The sequence below is a fragment of the Montipora foliosa genome, chromosome 11 (assembly GCF_036669935.1).
Source record: "Montipora foliosa isolate CH-2021 chromosome 11, ASM3666993v2, whole genome shotgun sequence".
Lineage (NCBI taxonomy): Eukaryota > Metazoa > Cnidaria > Anthozoa > Scleractinia > Acroporidae > Montipora > Montipora foliosa.
In genome coordinates, this window is record NC_090879.1 from 17,223,370 (window position 1) to 17,246,597 (window position 23,228).

At 38.0% G+C, this 23,228-nt stretch overlaps 2 protein-coding genes across 2 annotated transcripts; one reads left to right on the forward strand and one right to left on the reverse strand.

Moving 5' to 3' along the window:
* The first annotated feature begins 387 nt into the window (after positions 1-387).
* On the forward strand, positions 388-20,661 carry LOC137976203 (DNA excision repair protein ERCC-6-like). Its single transcript, XM_068823502.1, has 23 exons — positions 388-533; positions 2,449-2,597; positions 2,877-3,082; positions 4,816-4,941; positions 5,031-5,137; positions 5,876-5,937; positions 6,604-6,729; positions 6,851-6,943; positions 7,602-7,795; positions 9,038-9,146; positions 10,173-10,291; positions 11,260-11,491; positions 11,857-11,970; positions 13,370-13,418; positions 14,153-14,198; positions 15,157-15,300; positions 15,897-16,045; positions 16,137-16,237; positions 16,817-17,038; positions 17,867-17,920; positions 18,413-18,672; positions 19,083-19,205; positions 19,574-20,661. The coding sequence occupies exons 1-23, from the start codon at positions 455-457 to the stop codon at positions 19,734-19,736; spliced, it is 3,027 nt and encodes a 1,008-aa protein (XP_068679603.1). The 5' UTR covers positions 388-454; the 3' UTR covers positions 19,737-20,661.
* A 419-nt stretch (positions 20,662-21,080) lies between these two features.
* Positions 21,081-23,057, reverse strand: LOC137976204 (uncharacterized). The gene has a single exon (XM_068823503.1). It carries the CDS (start codon positions 23,037-23,039, stop codon positions 21,222-21,224), a length of 1,818 nt encoding a protein of 605 aa, XP_068679604.1. The 5' UTR covers positions 23,040-23,057; the 3' UTR covers positions 21,081-21,221.
* Between the last annotated feature and the right edge of the window lie 171 nt (positions 23,058-23,228).

The following is a 23,228-nucleotide window of genomic DNA, read 5'->3' on the forward strand; positions in this document are numbered from 1 at the left end:
TTTCAGGCTTCTCTACGCAATTACAAAAATTGCGCTCATAACTGCGAAGATCATAGCCCCACTTGATTTCATATCCGCAGTTCATATATGATTCATTTCATATATGATTCATTTCATATACCATTTCATCTTATGAACTAGAATTACTATGATGCAATGATTTCATTAAAAAATGGAACAAAAAGACATATATGCGATAAGGAAATTTTCTCTTGACACTGTCCTTTGAAAATACCTCGATTTTTACCAGATTTTGTTTGATCTGCTCAAATTGTGCTAAAAAAAAGTGCAAAAACGCATCCATGGATGTTTTTTATCCACGTCTGGTCTAAGGCGGGAGGACTGGGGATGTCACATGATCACATGGTCTTTTAATCTTGGCGCCATCTTTGAAATGTTCCACGGAGAAGCTCGGGCTGCGGGTTGATTGATCACGCAAATCACTTCTCTCACTATGGTTGAAGTCGAGGAAACAACAAAGTCTCTCACAAGGCTCAGTATTTCTCACGATCCGGAGCTATCATCGGTCCAAGGTTTGTTCACGGTTATGCAGAGGTTAAGATCGATGTAAGATTGGGGTTACTCTTGCTGTTGTCTTGCGAGCAAACAGATGCACTGTACATATGCTGTCTTTCAGTTCTGGTTGCGGCCGTGGTGCGATGTCTCATCAATAATGGATTGGCTCACAGTATCCTAAATGGATTAAGATAACATGAAAACATAGAAAACAAATTATAGAGGACTGGTCATTACTGACATCATTATGCTCGAGCATGGGGATTTGAATCTTTTCCGAAGTGATGTACTGTGACAACTCGTCTTGGGCGAAGTCTTTTCCAGGCATCCTGCTGAAGACAGGGAGGAAAAGAAAATTGAAATTCAGTTGCCCAGTGGGCCAGTACATTTCAGTTTTCAGGGTCGGATTTAGCGGGAGAGATGACATGCGGCTTTCCAATACAACTGGTATTCTGCAAAAGAAAAAAAAAACAAAAAAAAAACACGTCACCAGTCAGCTTTGCCATTCCCTAGTGGTGTAACCCCTCTTTAAAAAAACCCTGGATCTGCCCCTGGTTTTCAGTTGCTCCCACTGAAATATCACTTGCCCAATAGGTGCACAATGTTTACATGTATGTCTTACTGGAAAGTATCGTTAACAAGATTACTGAGGCTAATGTCACTTGTAATTACCCACTGGATCACCAGAATTCTATTTTCACTCGCCCAAGAGCAAAATCTACTTCAGTTGGTTTAAATGTGAGGCTTACCAATGACTGGAATAAATACACTGTAGCCCCATTTTAACCTTTGGGTCTTCCTCTGAATAATTTGTATTCTCCACTCAGTTGCTTTGTGATTTGTAACATTGACTTTGGAATGCCTCAAGGAGATGAATAAAAATACTATAAACGTTTACATACACAGACCAATAATTATATTGTGCAACTGGCTCATAACTATTTGCACCACTGGCAGCCCAGGGTTGGAGGGTAAAAAAATTGTAAGGATTTCTATGAGAATCCCAATAACAAACTGAAAAAGATATTTTCACAGAAAAGTTTTTGATAAAAAAGCTGTACTTCATTGTTCTGGTGACTTTTTCACTTCCTATGTGGTTATTTGCTGATTTAACAGTTGGACATCCAAACCGGCCAGACTTTTACTCTGTCTAACACCAGACAATTTTACTCGTCAATGGGGAACCCATGGGAGTCAATGGGTTAATCACTCACTGAAAAACTATGCCCCCATTAACACGATTTAAGGGCCTTCTCAGCTTCCTGGGTTGTCACTTGTACATAAGTAAAGGAAAGGCTGGAAAGTAATTTCTAGCATGTGAGATAAGCTAGAAATAATTATTACTTTCCAGCTTTTCCTTTTCCCGAGCCTGGGCTGCCTGTGCCTGTACCGTCTTGTGATAAATTGTGTCTTATGGTGTGGTGTCCAGTGACAGTGGATTATAGGGCGATGTAGTCATTGCTTGCATCGTGTCCCCAAAAGAAATATCCTTGGCATTACACCGTACTGTACTAACTTCTTTACCTTTTTTTCTATTTTATTGGTAGACATAGCAATTCAATGTTTTTCTCTATCCTTTTGTGGGCCCATGCCCATTACAAGTAGGAAGGAAGGAGGGCTGGCACAGTGGTGAGAGCATTAGCCTCCCATCAGTGTGACCCAGCGGTTCAATTCCCAGACTTGATATCATAATTATGTAGTTTGAGTTTGTTGGTTAGTTTCTACTTTGCTCTGAGAGGTTTTTCTCTGGGTACTCCAGACTTATTAGTACTCTACTTATTATTATTATTATTATTATTATTATTATTATTGTTATTATTGATGCTTACATGGATTAGAAGAGTCTACATGATAGCACTTCAAGTTACACTCCAATAATTTAATTAAATATTATTCTATTGAAAGAAAAATGCATCCCTCCTTCTTTTGCAGATGAACTTAAGGCAAAATTCAATACATTAATATCGAAAGCCAAAGAACTGTCAAGGCAAGGAAACCTGGAAAAAGCATTGGGTTTGTTGGAGAAAGCTTACACTATACGTCAAAGTGAGAAGCTTCAGAAAAAGATTGAAAAACTCAAGGTAAATAACCATGCTGATGAAATCTCTAAAGGTGTCATTAGATTGACTTTAGTCACCAAAACTGTGCTAGATGCAATCATTGTTGATCATGTCAAATAGTCTTAGCATATTTAGGACCGTTAACTGTAGCAATCTTGGAACAGAACATCTGAGTGCCAACATCTGGGATAACAAATAATTGCTGGTGTAGAACAGTCTGCAACAAGACTTATTTACCTGGTGATATTTTGCCAATGCAAGCTGTTATCAGTAGTCTTACTTTAAACTATTGTTACAAAGGAAGTGATACAAAAATACAAAGAAGAAGAAACGGAGAATGATGATGATGACGATGAGGAAGGTGATCAAACGTGGGAAGTTGGTGATGGCTTTTTCCTTCCAGCAGAAATGTACAAGTTACTATACCCTTACCAACTTGAAGGAATCCGGTGGTTCTGGCGACTTTACAAACAGAGCAAAGGAGGTATTTTGGGAGATGACATGGGGTGAGTACTAGTGTTCGTCGTAGTTATTTATTGAAGATATAATGAATTAATGCAAGTACAATTATATGCTAATCTCGTACCAAGAAGAGAAATCAATCAAGTAGATTATAACAATTCATTGAAAGATACACAAGGAAGGTTCAGGTAGAAGGTTAATAATTAGCAATGATTAGCAATGGTAGAATTGAAACTCAAGAGTTAATAGACATACACATTTAATGAACAAAACAATAATTGGCTACTGGTATTAAAGTTACATAGTGCTTTTTCATGTTTTCATACCCTTCGTTAGTCCCTTGCATAATGGCCAAAGTTTTCTGGAAGATGTACTGGTAATACTCAAGACACTATTTTCCTTTCTCTCTCACTATTCCCTTGAAAAAAGCTCAAAATTAAAACCCTTTAACCCTTTGACACCCAAACTGGCCTAATTACCAGCCAGACTTAATATTTTACTCTGTCTAGTGCCAGAGCATTTTACTCTAACACCAGACGATTTTACTCATCAATGGGGAACTCCCTGAAATTATTCAATTTATATTTTCAGATGAGCTTCTAGCTGTTGTTGCCATTAAATTCTCCACCGACCATATACCGCTCCCCTGCATTTGATGCTTTGGTCAGCCCTGAGTTCACCTTGCCCCCTAACTCTTTATACTACTGACTTTGATTATTCTTGAACAAGTTGTTCTGTCTAACCTTCATATAGTTGTCTACAAATCACCAAATTTTCATCCTCCTAGATTGGATGTTCCTATTCCACATTGAACTCACCGCAACCTGGTAACTCCTATTCAACCAATCCTTCACTTTCCTCCTAAACACTGAATCTCCTTCCTCATCTCCTCAAGCCCTCCCAAATCCTGTTGGCATTCCATATGCTCTTCTCTGAATCCTTCTTTGCCACCTGGGTTACTTTTTCTCAAATTTGCTATCTTTCTTCTTCCTCATGAGCCCCAAGCTGTCCACGACTACATATGACCCACTATTGAGTCTATTGATCTCCGGCTCTGACATCCCATCCTCCACAAGATTATGCATCAGCCCTCCCACAACTGTCACCTCCCTATTCACTTTCCTCCTATCCTGAGCCTTCAAACCAGGAACCTCAACCCACTCCTCACTACTCAAGACTGCATCTCCTTCTCCACACTTCCTCGCCACTCTTAAGACCATCATCATCAAGAAAATTAACCAACTTCTCGACAACCACTTCGACCTTTCCATTGATGCCGTGGTGTATCTTCCCCAGATCGTCCTGTCCTCCAGCCCTCTCCTCACCCTCAACACCAAAACAATCCAGCTTCTCCACAACCACCTTGACCCCTCGATATCCTGGACCTCCATGTCTTCCTTCTTCCTACCTCCACCTTCAGCACCCTTGAAATCACCTCACTAGATCAGATTTTTCTCCTTCACCCACAGCCTCTGACTCAACAACACTTGCACCAGCATGAAATCCACCCTGACTCCCTTTGCATTTGTTGTAATAGATTAAATTGTGCTAGAAGCCCATGTCCTTGAAGCATGTAACTTGCAACTCTTTTCCTTGGAACAAAGCTGGCGATTTTAGGACTCCAATTTTATGCCCAAATATGGACAAAAAAAGATTGAATCTGCTTGCATGTGAAAATGCATATGTTATGTCACATCCACATTTATTTATTCATTATTCACTTTTGCATGCATTTGCTTTATTTGAGATAGCCCATTAAAAAAATCCCTTTTTTCAGGTTAGGGAAGACAGTTCAAGTGGTAACATTTCTGGCAGGAATGTTTGATGCTGGATTGATCAAATCAGCTTTGATTGTTATGCCAGTGTCTTTGCTCACGAATTGGGAAAAAGAATTCAATAAATGGTACACAATTAATAACATTCCTTGTTATCTCTTGTTTATCCCATGGTTGTTGCTAATGGTTTTTCGGATTAAGTTTCCAATATTTGTAGGGCCCCAGGTATTCGAGTGAAGTTGTTCCACGGCAGCAACAAAACAGAAAGAGAAAAAAATTTGCGGAAAGTTCAAAAGAAACATGGCGTCTGTCTGACAACATACGGTAGGCTGTCTAAATTTCTTCAATTTATTTTACAGCTCGCAGCATTATACTCTAAATTGGTGTGATTTTCTCACACACCTCTGTTGGCTACAGTATTGTGAAGCTGACTGCCACCAAATGACTGCCAGTATTTTATTTCATATTAAAATAAAATTAATAATGATATAAGTATGCATGCAGTGACATATGGTAATGATATGCTGGGAGTTTATTTTTGTTTGTGTTAGTTTTTGTCTGTAACAGGCAACTGGGCAATAGTTAACATAAATGACTAACCCTTCATTTTTTTCTGTGATTGATTATGAATTCATTAATTTAAATAAAGGTTACCGTAAACACCCACAGATAAGCCACACCCTGAATTTAGCAGCTCAAATTTTGGAAAAAACATTTTTTGAAAGAAATCCAAAGAAATCCAAAGTCTTTTAATAAAAGTCTTCTTGCGGGTCGTTCTTTTTTATCTGCACCCTTAGCCCCTAAGGATGGCGGAAATCCGTGCCATCGAGTTTTTGTCGGCACCCTTTGAAAAATGAAATCCAAGAACTTGTGCAGAACGTTCGTAGCGTAGTAACCAGGCATTAGATTCAACACAAAGAAGGAAAACTGGACACCGGAAGCAGCCTTTATCAAATGTTCCTGCAGATAAGCCGCACCCCGGATTTCTAGAGTCAATTTTTGGCTTATCTGTTGGTGTTTATGGTACTCATGTAAGAAAATAATTAGTTTTTTTCCCTTTAGGGTTAGTAGTAACTTGCTATGAAAATTTGGGAACAACTTCCAATGGAAATGAGTTTAAATGGGTGAGTTTATACAGAAAACACTTGCTTTGCAGAGTAGAACAAGATGTGTGCCCATGTCATCCTCCCATGTGCTCGTTAATGTATAGCCTGAGTAGCTGGCAGTTTTGTTGTTGCGGAGCGTGGCATTCAGCCCTAGCCTTCAAGCATCTTTGCCACCTGAAATCTCTCTCGTTCCACAAACAGAACCACCAGCTACGCAGCTTTAACCTTAAAGCAGCTTTAACTGACAGAGTTGTTGCTTACTAGACTTGAATCATTTTGACATTTACATACATGTACTTTGTTCCTTTGGTTGATGGTTTTCTTCCCTCTACATTTCTCCCACTGTCTTTCCACTGGTTTTATCAGTTTGATGGGTGCCTGCCTCCTTCTTCTTCAACATGGTTGTCAGTATTTGCCAGTCATGAAGGAGTTTTTACCTAGGAGGAGATCCTGGATTTCTCAGACACCCATGCAACCTCCACTTTGCAACACAGTAGTGAACATTTCTGTTTAATTCAGAACATAAATTTATACAAACATGCAATTATTGTTAAATTTGATAATGAGGATGAGTACACTAACATTATTCTGTCTTTAATCAATGATAACAATTATTGTGGCTTTGTTTTTATGAAAGGTTAATAAAGATGTAATCATACATGGCTTGTTTGGTTTTCCTTTAAGGATTACATCATCTTAGATGAAGGCCACAAGATTAAAAACACAACAAAAACAAGTAAAAATATTAGATTGATTCCCGCAAAGAACCATTTTATTTTGACAGGAACACCCATTCAAAACAACCTCAGGGTAAGTGAACATATTTTATTGGGTTTGTATTTTTTTTGCTTGATAGGAATTTTTTATGTTTATTAAATCCAGGTTTTATTGCTTTTACTTGACGTTTGTTTTGCTCTTATCTCTTTCACAGGAAATGTGGTCATTGTTTGATTTTGTATGTGAAGGAAAATTACTGGGCACATCCAGAACTTTTAAACAAGAATATGAAAATCCAATAATACGGGTTAGTTCTTGCTTTGATTGATTTTTTAAACATTTCCAAATAAAATAAATACTGCATGTTATAGTCTGAGTTTTTGAGACCTTTTTGAGTGTTGGTAATGCAGCAAGTTCTACTGGATATTCTGTGATAGTCCATGTAAGAACACTGCTTTTTTATGAGAGAAAGCAGCATTTTTATGTAAAAATGCCTTCCCTTTACAAAATTATTTTTTTGTAAAAAATGCACTTCAGTTTCGGAAGAAAATAAAAATGTAAATTTTTTATACAAAGTCATACAGTAAGCTAGAAAGTTAGTATTATATGGTACAGCTATTTAAAAATTATAATTATTGGATTCGGTTTTTGCATGATAATGATAATTATCAAGGCCAAAGTTTGTGTTATTGTTTTATTATGCATATTCCTGAGCTGAGCTCTGCCATGACAAAACTGTTGAACTGCTGGTTAGTGTGTTAGGTGATGTCACTTCTGCATGCATAAAACTATTGTCTGTAGGTATGACATGAATTCTACATATACATGTATATAAAATCTAATGTCTAAAGGTATGACATAAGAGAAACAGAGCAAGCAAGAATTAACTGCGTGCTTATTTGCCAATCAAAATTGAGCTGTTGACACCAATGTATAATAATATCTATTAAATTGCTTTGTGTTAGGCAAGAGAAAGAGATGCCTCTGCTTATGAAAAACGTATTGGAATGGAAATGTCAGAAAGCCTTCGTAAATTAATTGCACCACATTTCTTAAGAAGAACAAAAGCCATGGTGTTGGAGAGTAAGAAAGAGAATACTGACGAGACTGATAACTCTACTCAGTCAGACGACAAAAAAAATTCAGACGTTCAAGCCAGGTAATATCCAATGAAAGACACAGTGCACACAGTTGGCCAATAAAAATCAATTAAAGCCAGTTTCTGTATGAACAAACCAAACTGGGTCAACTTGCAATTCCTTCCCCATAAAGCAAGCTTCTAGGCAAGTAACTGATCTACTTACAGTTTGACAGGTCACCTTAGCTAAGTGTCACGCTTTCCTTGACTATACTATGTCATCACTGTTGAGAGTTAAGTAAATATGCAGAAATAGTACAGAAGTCTTGCTCAGGGTAGGTCACTGGATTTGCCTTCAGAGATGCTGTTAAATCATATCTCACAAGACATACTTCTGGTTTTCTGCAATTTTTGGTCACATTTTCATTTTGTGGATTTCCAATTCGATTCATCAGTTGCAGCAACCGGCATCAGTATATTTCATGTATAGCTTATGCACACTTGCTAAGCAGAAGACCTTTCGAGCCTCCTTAAATATTGTTATTTACTTAAAGGGAACATGTCGTCATGCAATACCAGCATGAAATTTATCACAAGATCTCATAATCAGAATAAATTTTGCTGAACATTTTCAAGGCAAGTTCAAGTTGAAAGTAAAACAATTTCTTTGTATGTATGTTATTTGCCAGCTGGAAGGTCTGTATAGCGAAAAACTGTGACCAAGGTCACATTTTTTTGCTGACCAACCCTGAGCTGGTAAATAACATATTTACTTTTTTCCTCTCTTTATCCATTCCTGGTTCTCTGAATCACTTTAAAATTATTATTGTTGACTCGCACCATGCTTAATAGCAAATGCAGAATTAAAGCAAGTTACAAACTGAAGGTTTCAAAGAGAAATATTTTTATTTGAATTACATTTTCAAACCTCTTGTCTAATGAAAAGTAACTTCAGTCTGTTTATAAGCAGATTCGGTGTCAAAAAAATTTGAAATTTAAGGTCATCATACAAGCTCACCCAACCAGGGCTGGGATTCTGCCCCGGGTTGGCAGGCAAGATAGAAGAATTCTGCCCGCTCCCAGAGCCAATCAGTCTGTTTATAAGCAGATTCGGTGTCAAAAAAATTTGAAATTTAAGGTCATCATACAAGCTCACCCAACCAGGGCTGGGATTCTGCCCCGGGTTGGCAGGCAAGATAGAAGAATTCTGCCCGCTCCCAGAGCCAATCAGATTGCAGGATTTGGAGAACTCTGCCCGCTTGCTCATTGAGAAAAAAATAAATTTGCTTATTTTTTAACTCTGGTTTTTTTCCAACCTTTCAGGGCTCCTGAACAGTTGACTCGGAAGAATGATTTCATTGTTTGGCTCTGTATGTCAGACACTCAGCAAAAAATTTACGGAGACTTTTTGACTCTTGAGCGAGTGAAAGAGGTAACTTACCATACAAGAGTACATCTTTGAACTTTTGTTATCCCAGGGTATTATATTGCATGGTTACATAAGATTAAAGCCCAGGCTATAGACTGCTCGCAGTTCCTTCTGGGTGAGTCAAACCACCCACTTTAGTCAGTCACGCAAGTGAGCGAAGGGGAGAAAGGAGATTCCCTCTATCACCATTCTCCGCTAGGCTTGCTTGCGTGACTGACCACAGTGGGCAGTTCGACTGACTCAGAAGGGACTGCAATCAGTCTACCCAGGTTAAAGCAAACAAGTGTTGTTATCGGGCATGTTTGCCAAACACTATAGAGAGGTCACAAATAGGTAGGAATTATCTGATCAAACATAAAATACTAACAGTAGAACCCAGCATATAAGAACCTAGAATTTTGTTGTCGGGCTGAACAGGTTCTTGTATTTAGGGTAGTTTTTACACAATTCAGGCTGATTAGGTTTTTAATAGATTCTTATTTTTCAGAGGTTGTCCTAGTGTATCCATTGGCAGAAATATTGTACTACTAAATACATAATGTTGTACATGGTTTGAACTCAGGATCAGTTATATCATAATATTAAGTAAGGTACGATCGTCCGGGTAAGTGTAGTCCTGAGAAGGACTGTTTGAGATGACACTGAATGATGTTTCCACAACCTGAGCGGAAGTCATCTTCAGAGTCAAGTGATTTGTGTAATGTCTACTCAGTAGATACCAGTACTATTTATAAGAACTCCGGTCGTAGATGTCATTGGTCAACTTATTTGTGATGTTATTTGTGTAAGAACCTATTTCTCTTTGCCAGGCTGAATATGTTCTTATATTTTTGGTTCTAGGGCAATTAACTATTAATTTCACTTATGTTTTCAAAGTTTGCCAAATTGCCCTCATCATTTCACGACTTGGCCAATTTTGTGAAAAATTTGAAAATACTTGTGAAATTAATCCTTAATATTGCCCTTGGACCCATGTGATTACATATTACTCATTGACTCGGATTTCTCTTCTGTGTTCTTATCTTGTAGTTGTTGATGAGCAATCGTTCACCCTTGGTTGAATTAAATGTTTTAAAGCATATTTGTGATCATCCTCGCCTTTTGTCCACATTGGCCTGTGAGCAGCTGGGATTAGATGAAGAAGACAGGTTTGAAAGTAGATGATCAGTATAGGAAAGGAAATGAAAGGAATGGAACTTTATTTAAATGTCTAGTCTTCTAGAGCTGGAAAACTAAACGGGGACATTGTAACCTGAAATCAACAAATTAACCCAAATCAAATCAAATGTTGGCTTTTGAGGAAAGGGGAAAACCGGAGTAGCAGGAGAAAAGCCTCTTGGAGTAGAGTAGAGAACCAACAAACTCAACCCACCCATGACGCCAAGCCTGGATCACATTGGTGGGAGGCAAGTGCTCTCACCACTATGCCAGCCCTGCACCTCCATAGCTCACACAAGAGGTTTCTTTCCTTTTTTCTGAAAATTGGAGGAAATAAGCAGGTGGTTGTCCTAACGTGTCTGATACCCCAGCATGTTAACTGGAACCTCTAACACACTTTGTTTCAAAAATGTGGTGACCACAGACATTGGTGGTGAGATGAAGGACTGCAATTGGTTAAAACTAGTTACCGGTATTAAATAAAAAGTTACAAAGTGACATAAATATCAAAATGACAACGTGACTAAAAAACACATTAATTTTATTTAAAGCAGATGCTACTCCAAAAAGCATAAAAAAGCTGACTTTTAAACCTGATGGAGGTGAAGAAACTTTTAAAGAAAAATGAAAGTGAACTAAGAATGACCACTTTTACCTTAAATACTTGAAAAAGAAAGTGAATAAATTATACTTAATTACTTAACTAACAGACATTAAAGCACACAACGAACTACCACTACCACAAAACCACACATTTCTACACAAAATGTAAATATGGCGGCTAACAAACAGGGGCATTTAACCCATGGACTACTGGGGGTTCCCCATTGATGAGTAAAATCGTCTGGCATTAGACAGAGTGAGTAAGTAAGTGAGGCTGGTTTGGGAGTCAAAAGGTTAATTCTTTAGAAACTGCTGCGAGTCCCACTTAATAACATTAAATTTTACTATTTTTTAGGCTTGCTAATTTGGGCTCGTCATCATCTGCAGATGATGATGATGAAGGGTCATCATTTGCTTCCCAGCCAAAGGGTAGAGGAGTTTCTGAAACAGTACTTACACAAGAGTCTTGTAAAATGATTTTCTTGGTTGCTCTGCTGGACAATCTTAAGTCTGAAGGACACAGATGCCTCGTTTTTAGCCAGTCCAGAAAGATGTTGGACATCATTCAACGAGTTATCACTCACAGGGTATGAAAGTTATGATAAGCCAGATTATTATTAGTGTTGTTGTGCTGTTCGTTCTAACAATTATAATAACAGTACATGTACTATTATTATTGTACTTGATGAACATGCACATTATAATTATAATAATAATTATAATATATATTGTAAGAATAATAATAATTATTATTATTGTTAGGTTCAAGTTAGTGTTTGTAATTGACCCTATAATTGATCAATTGAAAAGTATGTCTTTTGTTACAGCTGGAATTTTAAAGTATCTGAAGATTGTCCACTGTCAAATTACTTTGCTCTTATAAGAAGATGACATTTAAAAAAAACAAAAACCCAGCAGGTCTTTCAGTTGTACTCAATTTTTTTCTTACCAGGGTCACAAAGTTCTTCGCATTGATGGGACAGTTTCAAAGACGGATGAGCGACAGCACCTTATAACCACATTCCAGACAGATCCAACATACTCTTGTTTCCTTTTAACAACACAGGTTTATAGAAAGGGTCATTTTATCCAACCTCATTTGTTATACTCTTGTCGAAAAAGAAAGAAATGCAGAGAGGATTAATTTTTTTCTTTTAACTGGCTTCAAACTCATGAAAATAGCAATAATGCATCCATGAATCAAAACAAGAGTAGTGAGCATTTCATAAATATCATAAAGCTGTTCATCTACAGCGTGCAATCTCTAGCTGGTTTTAGACCAGTTGAGTGACTTTAGTTAGGTGGCGAGCTACTTAGAAGGAGGTCACAGGTTCAATGCCTGGTGGGTCTTGATTAAGATAACAGAGGAGGAAATTCTGTCTTTTCAGTTACATTTGATTTGATTTTCCAGTCTTCTGGGATAAAAACTACATGACTTTATAAACCCGAGACCTCGTCTCACAGCACTATAATGCTAGTGAGTTAAAATTTGGTTGGACACCTACTATTTCACTGTTTGTGAAGATCAGGAGGGTATGTATACCGGTAGTCCCAGGTGTTATGGCCTGGCTTTGTTTGTGACGCTGGACATCTCTCACTTCTTGAATTAAAATTAATTGCGCGTTGTTTTTGAATTGCATGACAAGCAGTATGCTGGCCAAATTCACTAAAACAATATTGTGAAGTAATGGTCTAGTATTATGTTCTTAAGGGAGTGGCTAGTATAGAAATGTAAGTACTCTACTTCAATTCACTTCTCATGGCAGCTGGCAATTTTACTCAGTTGCTTCCATGAGAATAATTGGGTATTAAGAAATAAAAATTGATATTATTGATGATGATGACTAAAACACTACAATTACCACAGTTGTAATATCGACAGTCCTGAATTGGACACAAATCTCACTGCATGCAGGTGAATAGTACAAGGATGTACTAATGTATATGAAGGTTGTGACACGAAGTGAAGGTATTAGTCTATCCCCTCAGGGCTTTTCAGGACTAATTCACAATGCTTTTTGTGGGGGACTTTGGCCAGACTGCCTGTTATGCAGTTCTTACTGTATTTATATAGGGAGTGAAAGATGCCCCCAACCAGATTAGGTCAGACCACAACACCAGGCACAACGTCCCCCACTCTTTTCTAGAAGTGAGTGGGTTCTTTAACATCCCATACTATTTGGTTTCCAACAAGGGCTATGAGATGGGACCTCAGGTTTACAGTCCTTATCCAAGAAGACTTGAAAGTGTAACTATTTGCGGGTGTAATTACAAAGGCAGTACTTTCTCCGCAGTTACATGTATTTTAAGATCCAGAGTGTTGGTCTGGCCTGAGTTGAGCTCTCAACCTCCTGCATGGCAGCGCCTGATGCTCAACCAACTGAGCCACCGGTGGGGTAGAAGAAAAAGCAAGGAAGGGGGATTATCTTAATTATGTGAAAATGACTCATTTTCTGCTTTTGCAGGTTGGAGGTGTGGGGATTACATTAACTGCTGCAGATCGTGTTGTGATTTGTAAGTTAATTAAACTATCACCATTGTTCCATTTCATTGTCAAGTGATTTGTTGTATTACATCAAGACAAACTAATTTATGCAAACAAATTTTGCTCTGATACATACATGTATATTTGAAGGTGTTGCCAATTGTACTTTCAAGTAAAACATTTGTAAAGGCCTTTTGGTTTCTTCTGGTTCAACTTTAACCCTTTCATGCCCAAAGAGGGCGACAGAGTAAAATCTAAAAAAGAGTCACTATTGGCTGTGAAAGGGTTGAGTCAATGTAGCCTGCATAGTTAGCGGTTCAGTTGTTCCGGAATGCAAGAGATCTCTGGCTGCAAACCACGAGAAGGGGGGGGGGGGGGAAGAAGAAACTTTCTCCCACCCTACCATCTTGCACTCTCAATGTTTGGCCATTAGTCTTTGTAATTTCTAGCTAGCAGCTTTTTGTGTGGAGAGTAAATAGCCTAAATGAAAAATTTAATAATTTCACAAATTGAAGTAAAGAAGATTTCAATTTTTTTTCAGCTTTCTTAACCCTCACCCTCCTTAGAGTGACACTTAAACATTTTACTGTCAAACACCAGACAACTTTACCCATCAATGTGGGCTGCTTCTGAGGGGTGAAATGGTTAACCCTAACTTGAAGAAACTCATGCACTCTTTCATATATGTATAGCCCCTTCTAATTCACTACAGTTTTCCACTTTATCCCTCTTGATATTTTATAAATAATGTTATCCAAAACAGTTGATCCCAGCTGGAATCCAGCGACAGATGCACAAGCTGTTGATAGGTGAGGAAAAATGTTGTCAACTACCGGTAGTTTCTTTCGCTGAAAGCTCTGTTCCTTTCTTATCTGTGACTATAACAACATTCTTGTGTCTGACTGGTTATGTCGTAACTTCAATATCAATTAGACTGATTGCAAACTAAAACTTGACTCCATTTAAGCAATAGAGGACGTTTTCCATGTTTCCATAGCCTCACCTAAACACGAGGGGGAGTTGGGAGAATTCAAGACAGTTATGCAAACCCGAGATGCAGTCGAGGGTTTGCATAACTGTCCAGAATTCTCCCAACTTTCCGCGTGTTTAGATGAGGCTATGGAAACCCGGAAAAAATTGCTCTATTGCTTTTATAAAATATTTCTCAAAGATAATTTGACAAATGAAGGAAACAAATGAAGGAAAATTCTTGATTGAAACAGATTTTCTTGATACATGCTCATATTTCCTACCAGCCAATCAAAAAGGCACGGCTGACAACATATAATAACCAATCAAAATTTGTGATGCCACAGCCGTGTTTCCATACTCATCTAAACACAGCTATTGACCAATGAGAATTGCGTGTACTATCCTAATTACATGTATTCTATAAAACAAGCTAGCTAACCAAATAATTGAGCAGCTGAAGTTTATGTAGTTTTAAATGGATTAAACAATCATCATTCTGTTATGTTATTATAGTTAGGGTACAATATGTTGCACAATCCAGTAAATAAGTAAGCTCATAATTTTATCATATCATTCGTCTTGTATGTGCTGTCTGCACTGCTCATTTATGTTTTGTCACATTACTCGTGAATCACACTCCACTTAGTCCTGTTACCACTTATCAGTACATATGTGATACTGTAGATTGACTATTTATCAGACTGATAAATAGTCAATCTACAGTATCACATATGTACATTATATATAATGTGATACTTTGAGAAGAGCCAATCAGTTACATTGTTTTGTGAACAGAGTTTACCGCATCGGCCAGAAGAAGACAGTCATCATTTACCGTCTCATTACCTGTGGCACACTGGAGGAAAAAATCTACAGGAAACAGATCTTTAAAGTAGCACTCATGAAACAGACAACTGGTGTGTCCAAGAATCCTTTCAGGTGAACAGTCTTTTGTTAGTGTATTATACTTATACAATCAAAATTGAATACATGAAAGTCTGGGCAAAGTTATAGTACTCCTATTACTTGGCTCGGATCAGCTCACCATGGCTTTGCAAAGGAAAATTAGTTGATGCAAGCTGAGAGCATCGTTAAGAGTAAAATGATTACAACATGAGCAATTTCTGAGAGCTTTTTTGCATTGATCTAATTATTGAGGTACCCGCGCGTACATGTAATCTTCTTTCACCTTTGTGCAATCCTCAGTCAAGACAAGCTTTCACTCTCAATTTAATTCAATCCTATTGACTGGACCTCTCAATAACAATTTTCCTGAACTTCATCTGATTTTCAGGCTCAGAACTATTCCAACAAAAGTAGTAGCATCATGGTGGCTGATGATGAAGCCCAGAGGATAAAATACTTTGATATCTTTTTATTCTATCAGCAGTTCATTTCAAAGAAGTTTAGTGCCATTTACCACCAATAATAAAATTATAAATTACTGAAATGCAAAGTCAATACTGTCAGGTTGCATGAAGACATAATTATAGCCCCCAAATGTATTAAACTGGGTTCTGGTATTTATCTTGTAGATATTTTTCGAGACAAGAGCTGCGTGATTTGTTCACATTGGATGATCCATATACATCTAAGACGCAAATGCAGCTGGAGCAGATGCATGCACAGCACAGGAAGACAGATGAAGAACTTAACAAACACATTGCCTTTCTCTACTCTTTGGGTATGTTCCATTACAGTCACAACAAATTACTTAGTGGAGGCAGTCATAATTATACTAAACTGTTATTTCTCTTATGCATAATTAATTGCAGATATATTTGGTATCAGCGATCACGATTTAATGTACTCTCAGGAGGCAGTGGACGCAACAGAACTGAATACCTCCCCTGAAAAAGAAGCCATCCAAGCCAGAGTAAGATTTATGAAGTAAATAATATTAAAATGTGTGCATTGGCTTGAACCACCAATAAGAGTGCACTATATATTATGTACTACAAAACTGCAACATTCGAGAGCAGCTGCTAACAATGCTAACAAACATTTTAAAACAAGATCTTGGGTTATTAGACCAAATGAAATAACACTGATAATTCACTACTTGCACAAATCCCATAATACACCTCTTTTACCCCCCCAAAAATCTGCATAGGCATTGTTTTCGACTTCTCTTGGGACATTTTCATGTCCCAGGAGAAATTGCAAACAATGGTTATGCAAAGGTTTTGGGGGGGTAATACAGGTGTATTATGGGATTGTGCAAGTAGCGAATAACTGAATAAGACTTAAATAATATTTAGCAGTAGTGGCTTTTGTTTCTTGTATTTTAAGGAAAATCTTGGGTTTGCTAATAATAATTGTTAATTCAAGGCACATATAAGTGAAACTTAGAGCTTCCTGGGAATAAACTTAAGTTTTTACCTGTACCTGAACCTGACTTGTAAGATCAAAGCACCAATAGAGCTTTCATTCAGTTTTTAAAATTCATATCCAGGTTGTTCGTGCTCAGAATTTAATGGCAGCTGAAGCCAAAGCACTGAAGCAGCTCCAACCCACTGATAGTAACTTCCATGCAAAAGGATTGCATCAAATGATGCCCATCAGCCGAGAGAACATGAGTGCCAAGCAGAAAATTCAAGCAAAAATTGATTGTGAAAAGTACTTCATCCCTCAAAAACAGGACACAACAAGATTTCAACCTGGAAATTCAGTTAAGGTTTGTCACCGAGTTGTTTTATTGTTGTACTGTGCATGATAACCATAGTTTTGGGTTATACATGTAAGGCACAGCATGTGGTAAAGTTCTCTCTGTTTAATTTTCCTGAGCTAAGATAGGGCAATTTGTGATTAAAGCCATTACTAGTAAGAATAGAAATCAGCTTTTAACAGTCTGGTGGTTTATTTTATTAGTTCCTGGATTCCTTGTTGGATACAAGTGAACATGTTGCGAAAAGGAGCCACAAGAAAATACTGTACATACCTTAACCCTTTGACACCCAAACCAGCCTAAAACTGGCCAGACTTTACTCTGTCTAACACCAGACGATTTTACTCATCAATGGGGAACCCCCGGGGGTCAATGGGTTAATCACTCACTGAAAAACTATATCTCCATTAAACAATCACTTTTTATCAGATTGAGTTGAGTAAGCAGAAGATATGCAGCAGCTTTTGTTCACAGTTTATATGGAATTTGGACAAGAACGTCCTCAACCTTTTTTCTTTCTTAGTTTGATTCTAATTTAGGGCTTGGCCATTATTTTGAAATTTAATGCAGACAACTGGGCAATATATTGCAACAAGCAGAATGAGTTGCCGATGTTGAGTGTACATGTTTATTTCTAGGAGTTGTACTGTGGCAAAATTTGATTGTACAGGCAAATTTAGTTAGTTTTTCTAACATGATCAAAAAGCTGCACAGAAGTCATTTTCAAAACCATATTTGAAGTCTGTGCAGAAAGTGTCAAACTACTTTTTCTCCTGTCAGATATTATGTTAATGCATCACATGGTGAACTTCCAATGATAATATTTTTTTCCCACAGATTCCAGTGCCAATACATGTTCCAGCTGGTTGTGTTGCCGAAAAGTCTTTCAAGGTTTGCCAGTAACTTATTTTAATGTTGTACTATCTCCTTAACAGCCATAAACTTGAATAACAATTGATAAGGATTTAGTGATTACTAGAATTCAAATTAATTGAAGAATAACTGACTTTTTTAACAGTCTGGCACTGTATTTTAGTTGTTAATCACAAATGAATAATTATGTTGCTGAAATGTCAGTCATAAAAATATCTTGTATAGTGAGTTGATTTAAGCAGACAATATGCAGCAGCAGTTCTTCACAGTTTAAATTAAATTTACTCAAAAATGGCTTCAACCTTTCATTCTAATTTAGGACTTGACCAATATTTTGAAATTTAAATGTGTTGAAAAAAGCTGTGCAGAAGTCATTTTCAGAATGATACTTGAAGTATATGCAGAAATGTCAAACTCCTTTTTTTCCCATCATGCAGTTATGTATACTGCATCACAAAGGGTTACATTTTCGCTGTTTCTAACGTGCACTGATGAATTGTTTATCCACAGACTCCTGCACCGATACATATTACTGAAGTGGTAAATTTGTGTACACCAAGTCCTGTGAAAACATCCCCTCCTATAGAGATAAAACCTAGCCTCTGCTCAAGTCCAACAGCTCCTGATTCCCATGTATCATTGGCAGAGCTTGAGGCCCTCAATGCAGAGCCAGAAGCTGAAGACAGCTTAGAGACGGAATTTGCTTTGTTGCAAATTGGAAAGCAAGATTCGTCATCATCAGGTCTCACTACTTTGGCTGATGACCTTGGGTAAGTTTAGGGCTGTTTTCATTAAAAGGTTGTTTTTATTTGCCTTGTGATAGACAATGCAGTGAAGTGCATTATCATATTTCCCACAAGTGGTCCCTTAAGATTTAACCCATTGACTCCCAGAGGTTCCCCAGTCTGGCCAGTTTAGGCCGGTTTGGACGTCAAAGGGTTAAATTGGGACATTTCGACTACTTCAACATTTACTCCAATGAACATTGTTCACTATTGTTTTTGACCATTTATTTTTTAATGGGCCTATATCCCTGCAAAACATTCCAATTTGCTGTTGCGACATTCATCTCATAATTTAAAAATGTGATATTACAAAACAGCAATTTCAGGTGACAACAAAATAGATAAAGAGTACATTTTTGTCATTGTTAAGGGTCTGGTCATTTCTTTATCACCAGAAACACTTATAGTTGCTGTCCAAGGAGGATACATGTGTCTAAAAATGTCAATATCCTAAAATGCGAGTGCCTGATGTCTCATGACGAGTTGGAGTTGTATGATACGCTTGTCAAGAATGGAAGGTTTGTACAGATCGATGAGTCAATAAGCACTAAATCTAAAACCGATACAAGTGCATTTAGCTAGTCACCACAATGTGAGAAGATTGGAGTTCATTAGAGATTGTAAAAAATGGAGTGAGAATTTCATGCTGCCACAAAAATCACAGGCCAGTAATAAATTAATTTATTATAATTATATGTGGCAATTGTCCACATGCGGGGAAGTCTGGTTTTATGAAAGAAGTATATTTTCCACCATGGTAAGGACTTAAACTGTCTGAAATCTAGAGCCATTGTAATTTCTTTGAAAAAGGGAAGTTGAAATGGTCAAAAAGTGGTCTGGCATTTTGGTTTCATTACAGTGATCAAATTTTGTTTTAAAATCACAGGCAACTAGAGGAGGAAGGAAACACTACAGAGGCTGTCAGTAAATACATAGATGCACTGGATTTAAAAAGCAGTGACCTTCAACTACAATTAAAAGTCTTGCTTTTGATGAGGGACGTGATTGACAGCTCCTCCTTCAAGATGTGGCAAAATATTGAACTTTAACAAAGTACAAGACGACGTGAGGAGCTGAGAAAGGTTACCTCACATGTCACCTCTTGCTCATGCATGATATTTTGCAATTCCAAATCACTTGCTATCTGTTAAATGCAGAGCTTGCCTGTGGGATATCAAGTGCAGCATGACTACACAAACATAGGTCCCAAACATGCAAGAAATAAGGGCATGAAATGTGCGTCCCAATGCTGCATTTAACATGAAGACTTGTGTGCCTGTGTTTTACATTCATATACAAGACTAGACCTTCTTCTTGCTCGTGATATCTTGTAATTCCCAATTTGTTGCAATCCCCAAAGTGGAAAGCAGTCTCGTTGTTCAGTTTAGTTCATTTTAGTTCAGTTCAACTTTGTTAGACTCAAATCAAAAGATTGTATTAAACGATCATGTCTGCAGTCAGCAAGAGTTGTTTCAGGCAAGCAGTGCCTTCACCTATAGGTGTAAAAAAATAGTGACTACTAATTTTAAAAGAACAATAGGCTAAATTTAAGTGAACTTTATATAATTATGTGAATACATTTCCAAATACTAATAAAAATACTATTAAATTCGACCAATCAGATATTATGAAATTTGAATTAAGATTTTAAAGAGATCCAATCATGTAATCCCTTATCAAACCAGGATACAGATTTCTTACCATCTAATTGGTTGATTAAGTTAACTTGACATAAATCCTGCACTGTGATTAGTTTAATTTGCGGCTCATTGAATGAGATGCTAATGGTTGCACAATGTTTCTAACATTTTGGGGGTAGTTGCTAATGGATGAATGACATACTGTTTAACGGATAAGCATTAACATACGTTTTCCGTGCAAGGTCACAATTTTGGGTTACATGATCATGCATTTGTAGTACTGGTTTAGTTAAATATTGAAAGAAATAAAGTGACTGGATGCACTTGGGTTCTGAAATGGTTTTCATGACTTGTTTAATTTAAGCCATACTCTTTGACAATAATACGAGGTGTCACTATAGTATTCCCAGAAGAACATTTGTATAACTTACTGAGTCACTGGTTTGAGCAAAGAAGTGCAAGTTTTATCCTAGAATTGATGCATCAAGTAGCTGATTTGTCTCCCTTTCCAGCTTTAAGTTAATAATAATAATAATAATAATAATAATAATAATAATAATAATAATAATAATAATAATTTTATTAACATATTCCAAGCAAATTGCTATTTACAAGTAAGAAGTAAAAAAAAAAGAAAACTATTAAACCTATTTACAATTCATTTCCATTAAAAAAGAGACTAGTATGAAGCACAATAAACCTACGAAGATATTCTTATTTGTAGTAAGAAAAATTCATGTCATGATAGCGTTCAACAAAAATTGGACATAAAAATAAGCTCCTTAAAGAAAAGCCACTATTATTTTTTAAAAAAAGATATATATATATGCAGATAATATCAGTCAGAGAAAAAAAAAAAAAACAACAAAAACAACCAAATTAAAATTACGAAAACTAAGAAATTCTGGCGGTCACATTCTCGATTGTAATGTCTGTTTCCTGAAGGTCTACATTCCTTCTTCTTCCTCTGGAACCTCTAAGGCAGAGGAGAGCTGAGCGGAGGATAGCAAACGATACTTTTGCTCTTAGCCAGGACACGGTGCTGGCGTAGTCCTCTCCCTTCTTAATGGCGAGTAGTTCAGCTAATCTGCTGTGGTATCTCTTACATTCCTCGGCCATTCCGCCTGTGGTAGTAAAAACAAGTGGCGTAAAGGTGCCTTGCTCCACCTCCATCACCCTGCTTGCATATTGGCGTTTTTTTTCATTCTCGTGTTGCCTGTAGATTTCCTTGGGGCTTAGATCTCTGTAAGAACATGCATTAGGGTGACAAACCCTGACATCGAAGAATGCAGTCCTCTGTCTCTCCCAGAAGCCACGAGCGCTAATATCTAAGCGCGCATCAGGAGCTCTGTTGGCACCTCTGTTCAAAGTCTCTCCATTGATTTCCTGAAGGACCGGCTCTATTTCCACATCATTACATACCATGCTCAACATCTCTGCTTCCAGGTCGCGAAGCTCATTATGATGCTGTATTATAAACCCGCCACGTCGGCATACCATTGCATGATCTACGTTAAAACGGTCCCCGCATACGCAAACTTTCGGTGTGTCGGTGATTTCCCAGTCGTATCTCAAACTGATCGCGTCTCTGAATTCTCTCTTATTTAGATTGAAGTTCAAGTCTTTGATGGGAATTACTGTCAGCCAGTTCGATGCTCCCTTCTCCGTGGCTAGCTCTACAGCTCGCTTGGTTCCTGTCGGCAGAGAGGTCTTCACCCGTTTTAGCCTCTCATCCATACACTCATCCTTCTCCTTACGCGCGCTTATTTGCAGAGTTTTTACTTCTGACACATCCGGGGTCTGATGCACTTGCTCCACAATTTGCCTTACTAGGGGACTTGTGACCCTGACTGAAGCCTCATATTCTTTGGGTGAGGCTCTGACTGGATCTATAAGCCCAAGCCCTCCCAAGCGCACAGGAAGCGCAAGGAGTTCGCGCTCAGTTTCAGTTGTTGCGTGGTTCGTAATAGCTGGTATGAGGACTTCGCTTATCGCACGCTCCAAAGGCTCTAACAAGTCGGTAATATCGGGCAGTGTCCTTAAGAAATACGTCCATCGGTGCCGTAGCCCAAAAGTGAACGCTGCATAGCTCGCCTGAGGTTGTGATAAGGCGAACTCTGCAAGTTTGGTGACCTGGTTTACCCAGTCTTCTACCTTCTCGCCCACGTACCCTTCCAGAAATGACCTCGATCCAAGAGCTGCACCTAGGTGCTTGTGACCTTCAGAGGTGATGTTAATCGCTGTGTCACCAAATACCTGCATAGCAGCGTGTTCTTTATCAGGTTTAATGATCAACCAGCACTTTTTTGCATTGGGAAAGTACCCTAACGCCGGACCACTCTCTGATAGCTCGTCCCACCATTTCCGCACATCTTTCAGGGAACCACTTCCCGTTGCATCGTCAGCAAACCAACACTGTTTAGCTGATCCTGAGACGTGTAGACGCGTTATCAGTGGCTGGAGACTAATGGCGTACATGCTCATAGCGAGAGGGTCCCCCTGTGTGGTGCCTTCCGCTGATTTAAGTTCTTGGCCGCCTATAATAAAGAGCCTCGCAGGCTGTCTGTAGGTGTTAATCGCATAAGTAGCTATGGTTGGACATAGGACTCTTGTATTGTGCAACGCAGCAGCTCTGTTCAGGGCATTAAAGGCATTTGAGGCGTCAACAAGAAGAACAGCGTCCGTGTCATCAGCGTCGAAAATATTGCGCATTGCATGAATGGCAGCCTCACTCCCACTTTTATGGCCTGCGCATGCCTGCAGCGAGCCACTTGCGTCAACGACATAATAATAATAATAATAATAATAATAATAATAATAATAATAATAATAATACGGCCACATTGGTGGGAAGTGAGTTCTCACCACTGTGCCATTCCTGCTTCCCTTAAGGTTGAGTGA

Bases quoted from the DNA above. Each gene is read 5' to 3' on its own strand.
- LOC137976203 (XM_068823502.1), top strand. From the start codon at position 455: ATGGTTGAAGTCGAGGAAACAACAAAGTCTCTCACAAGGCTCAGTATT. The intron at 10,292-11,259 runs GTTTGAAAGTAG...ACTATTTTTTAG, and splicing joins GGATTAGATGAAGAAGACAG to GCTTGCTAATTTGGGCTCGT. The intron at 14,199-15,156 runs GTGAGGAAAAAT...TTTTGTGAACAG, and splicing joins GATGCACAAGCTGTTGATAG to AGTTTACCGCATCGGCCAGA.
- LOC137976204 (XM_068823503.1), bottom strand. From the start codon at position 23,039: ATGCGCAATATTTTCGACGCTGATGACACGGACGCTGTTCTTCTTGTT.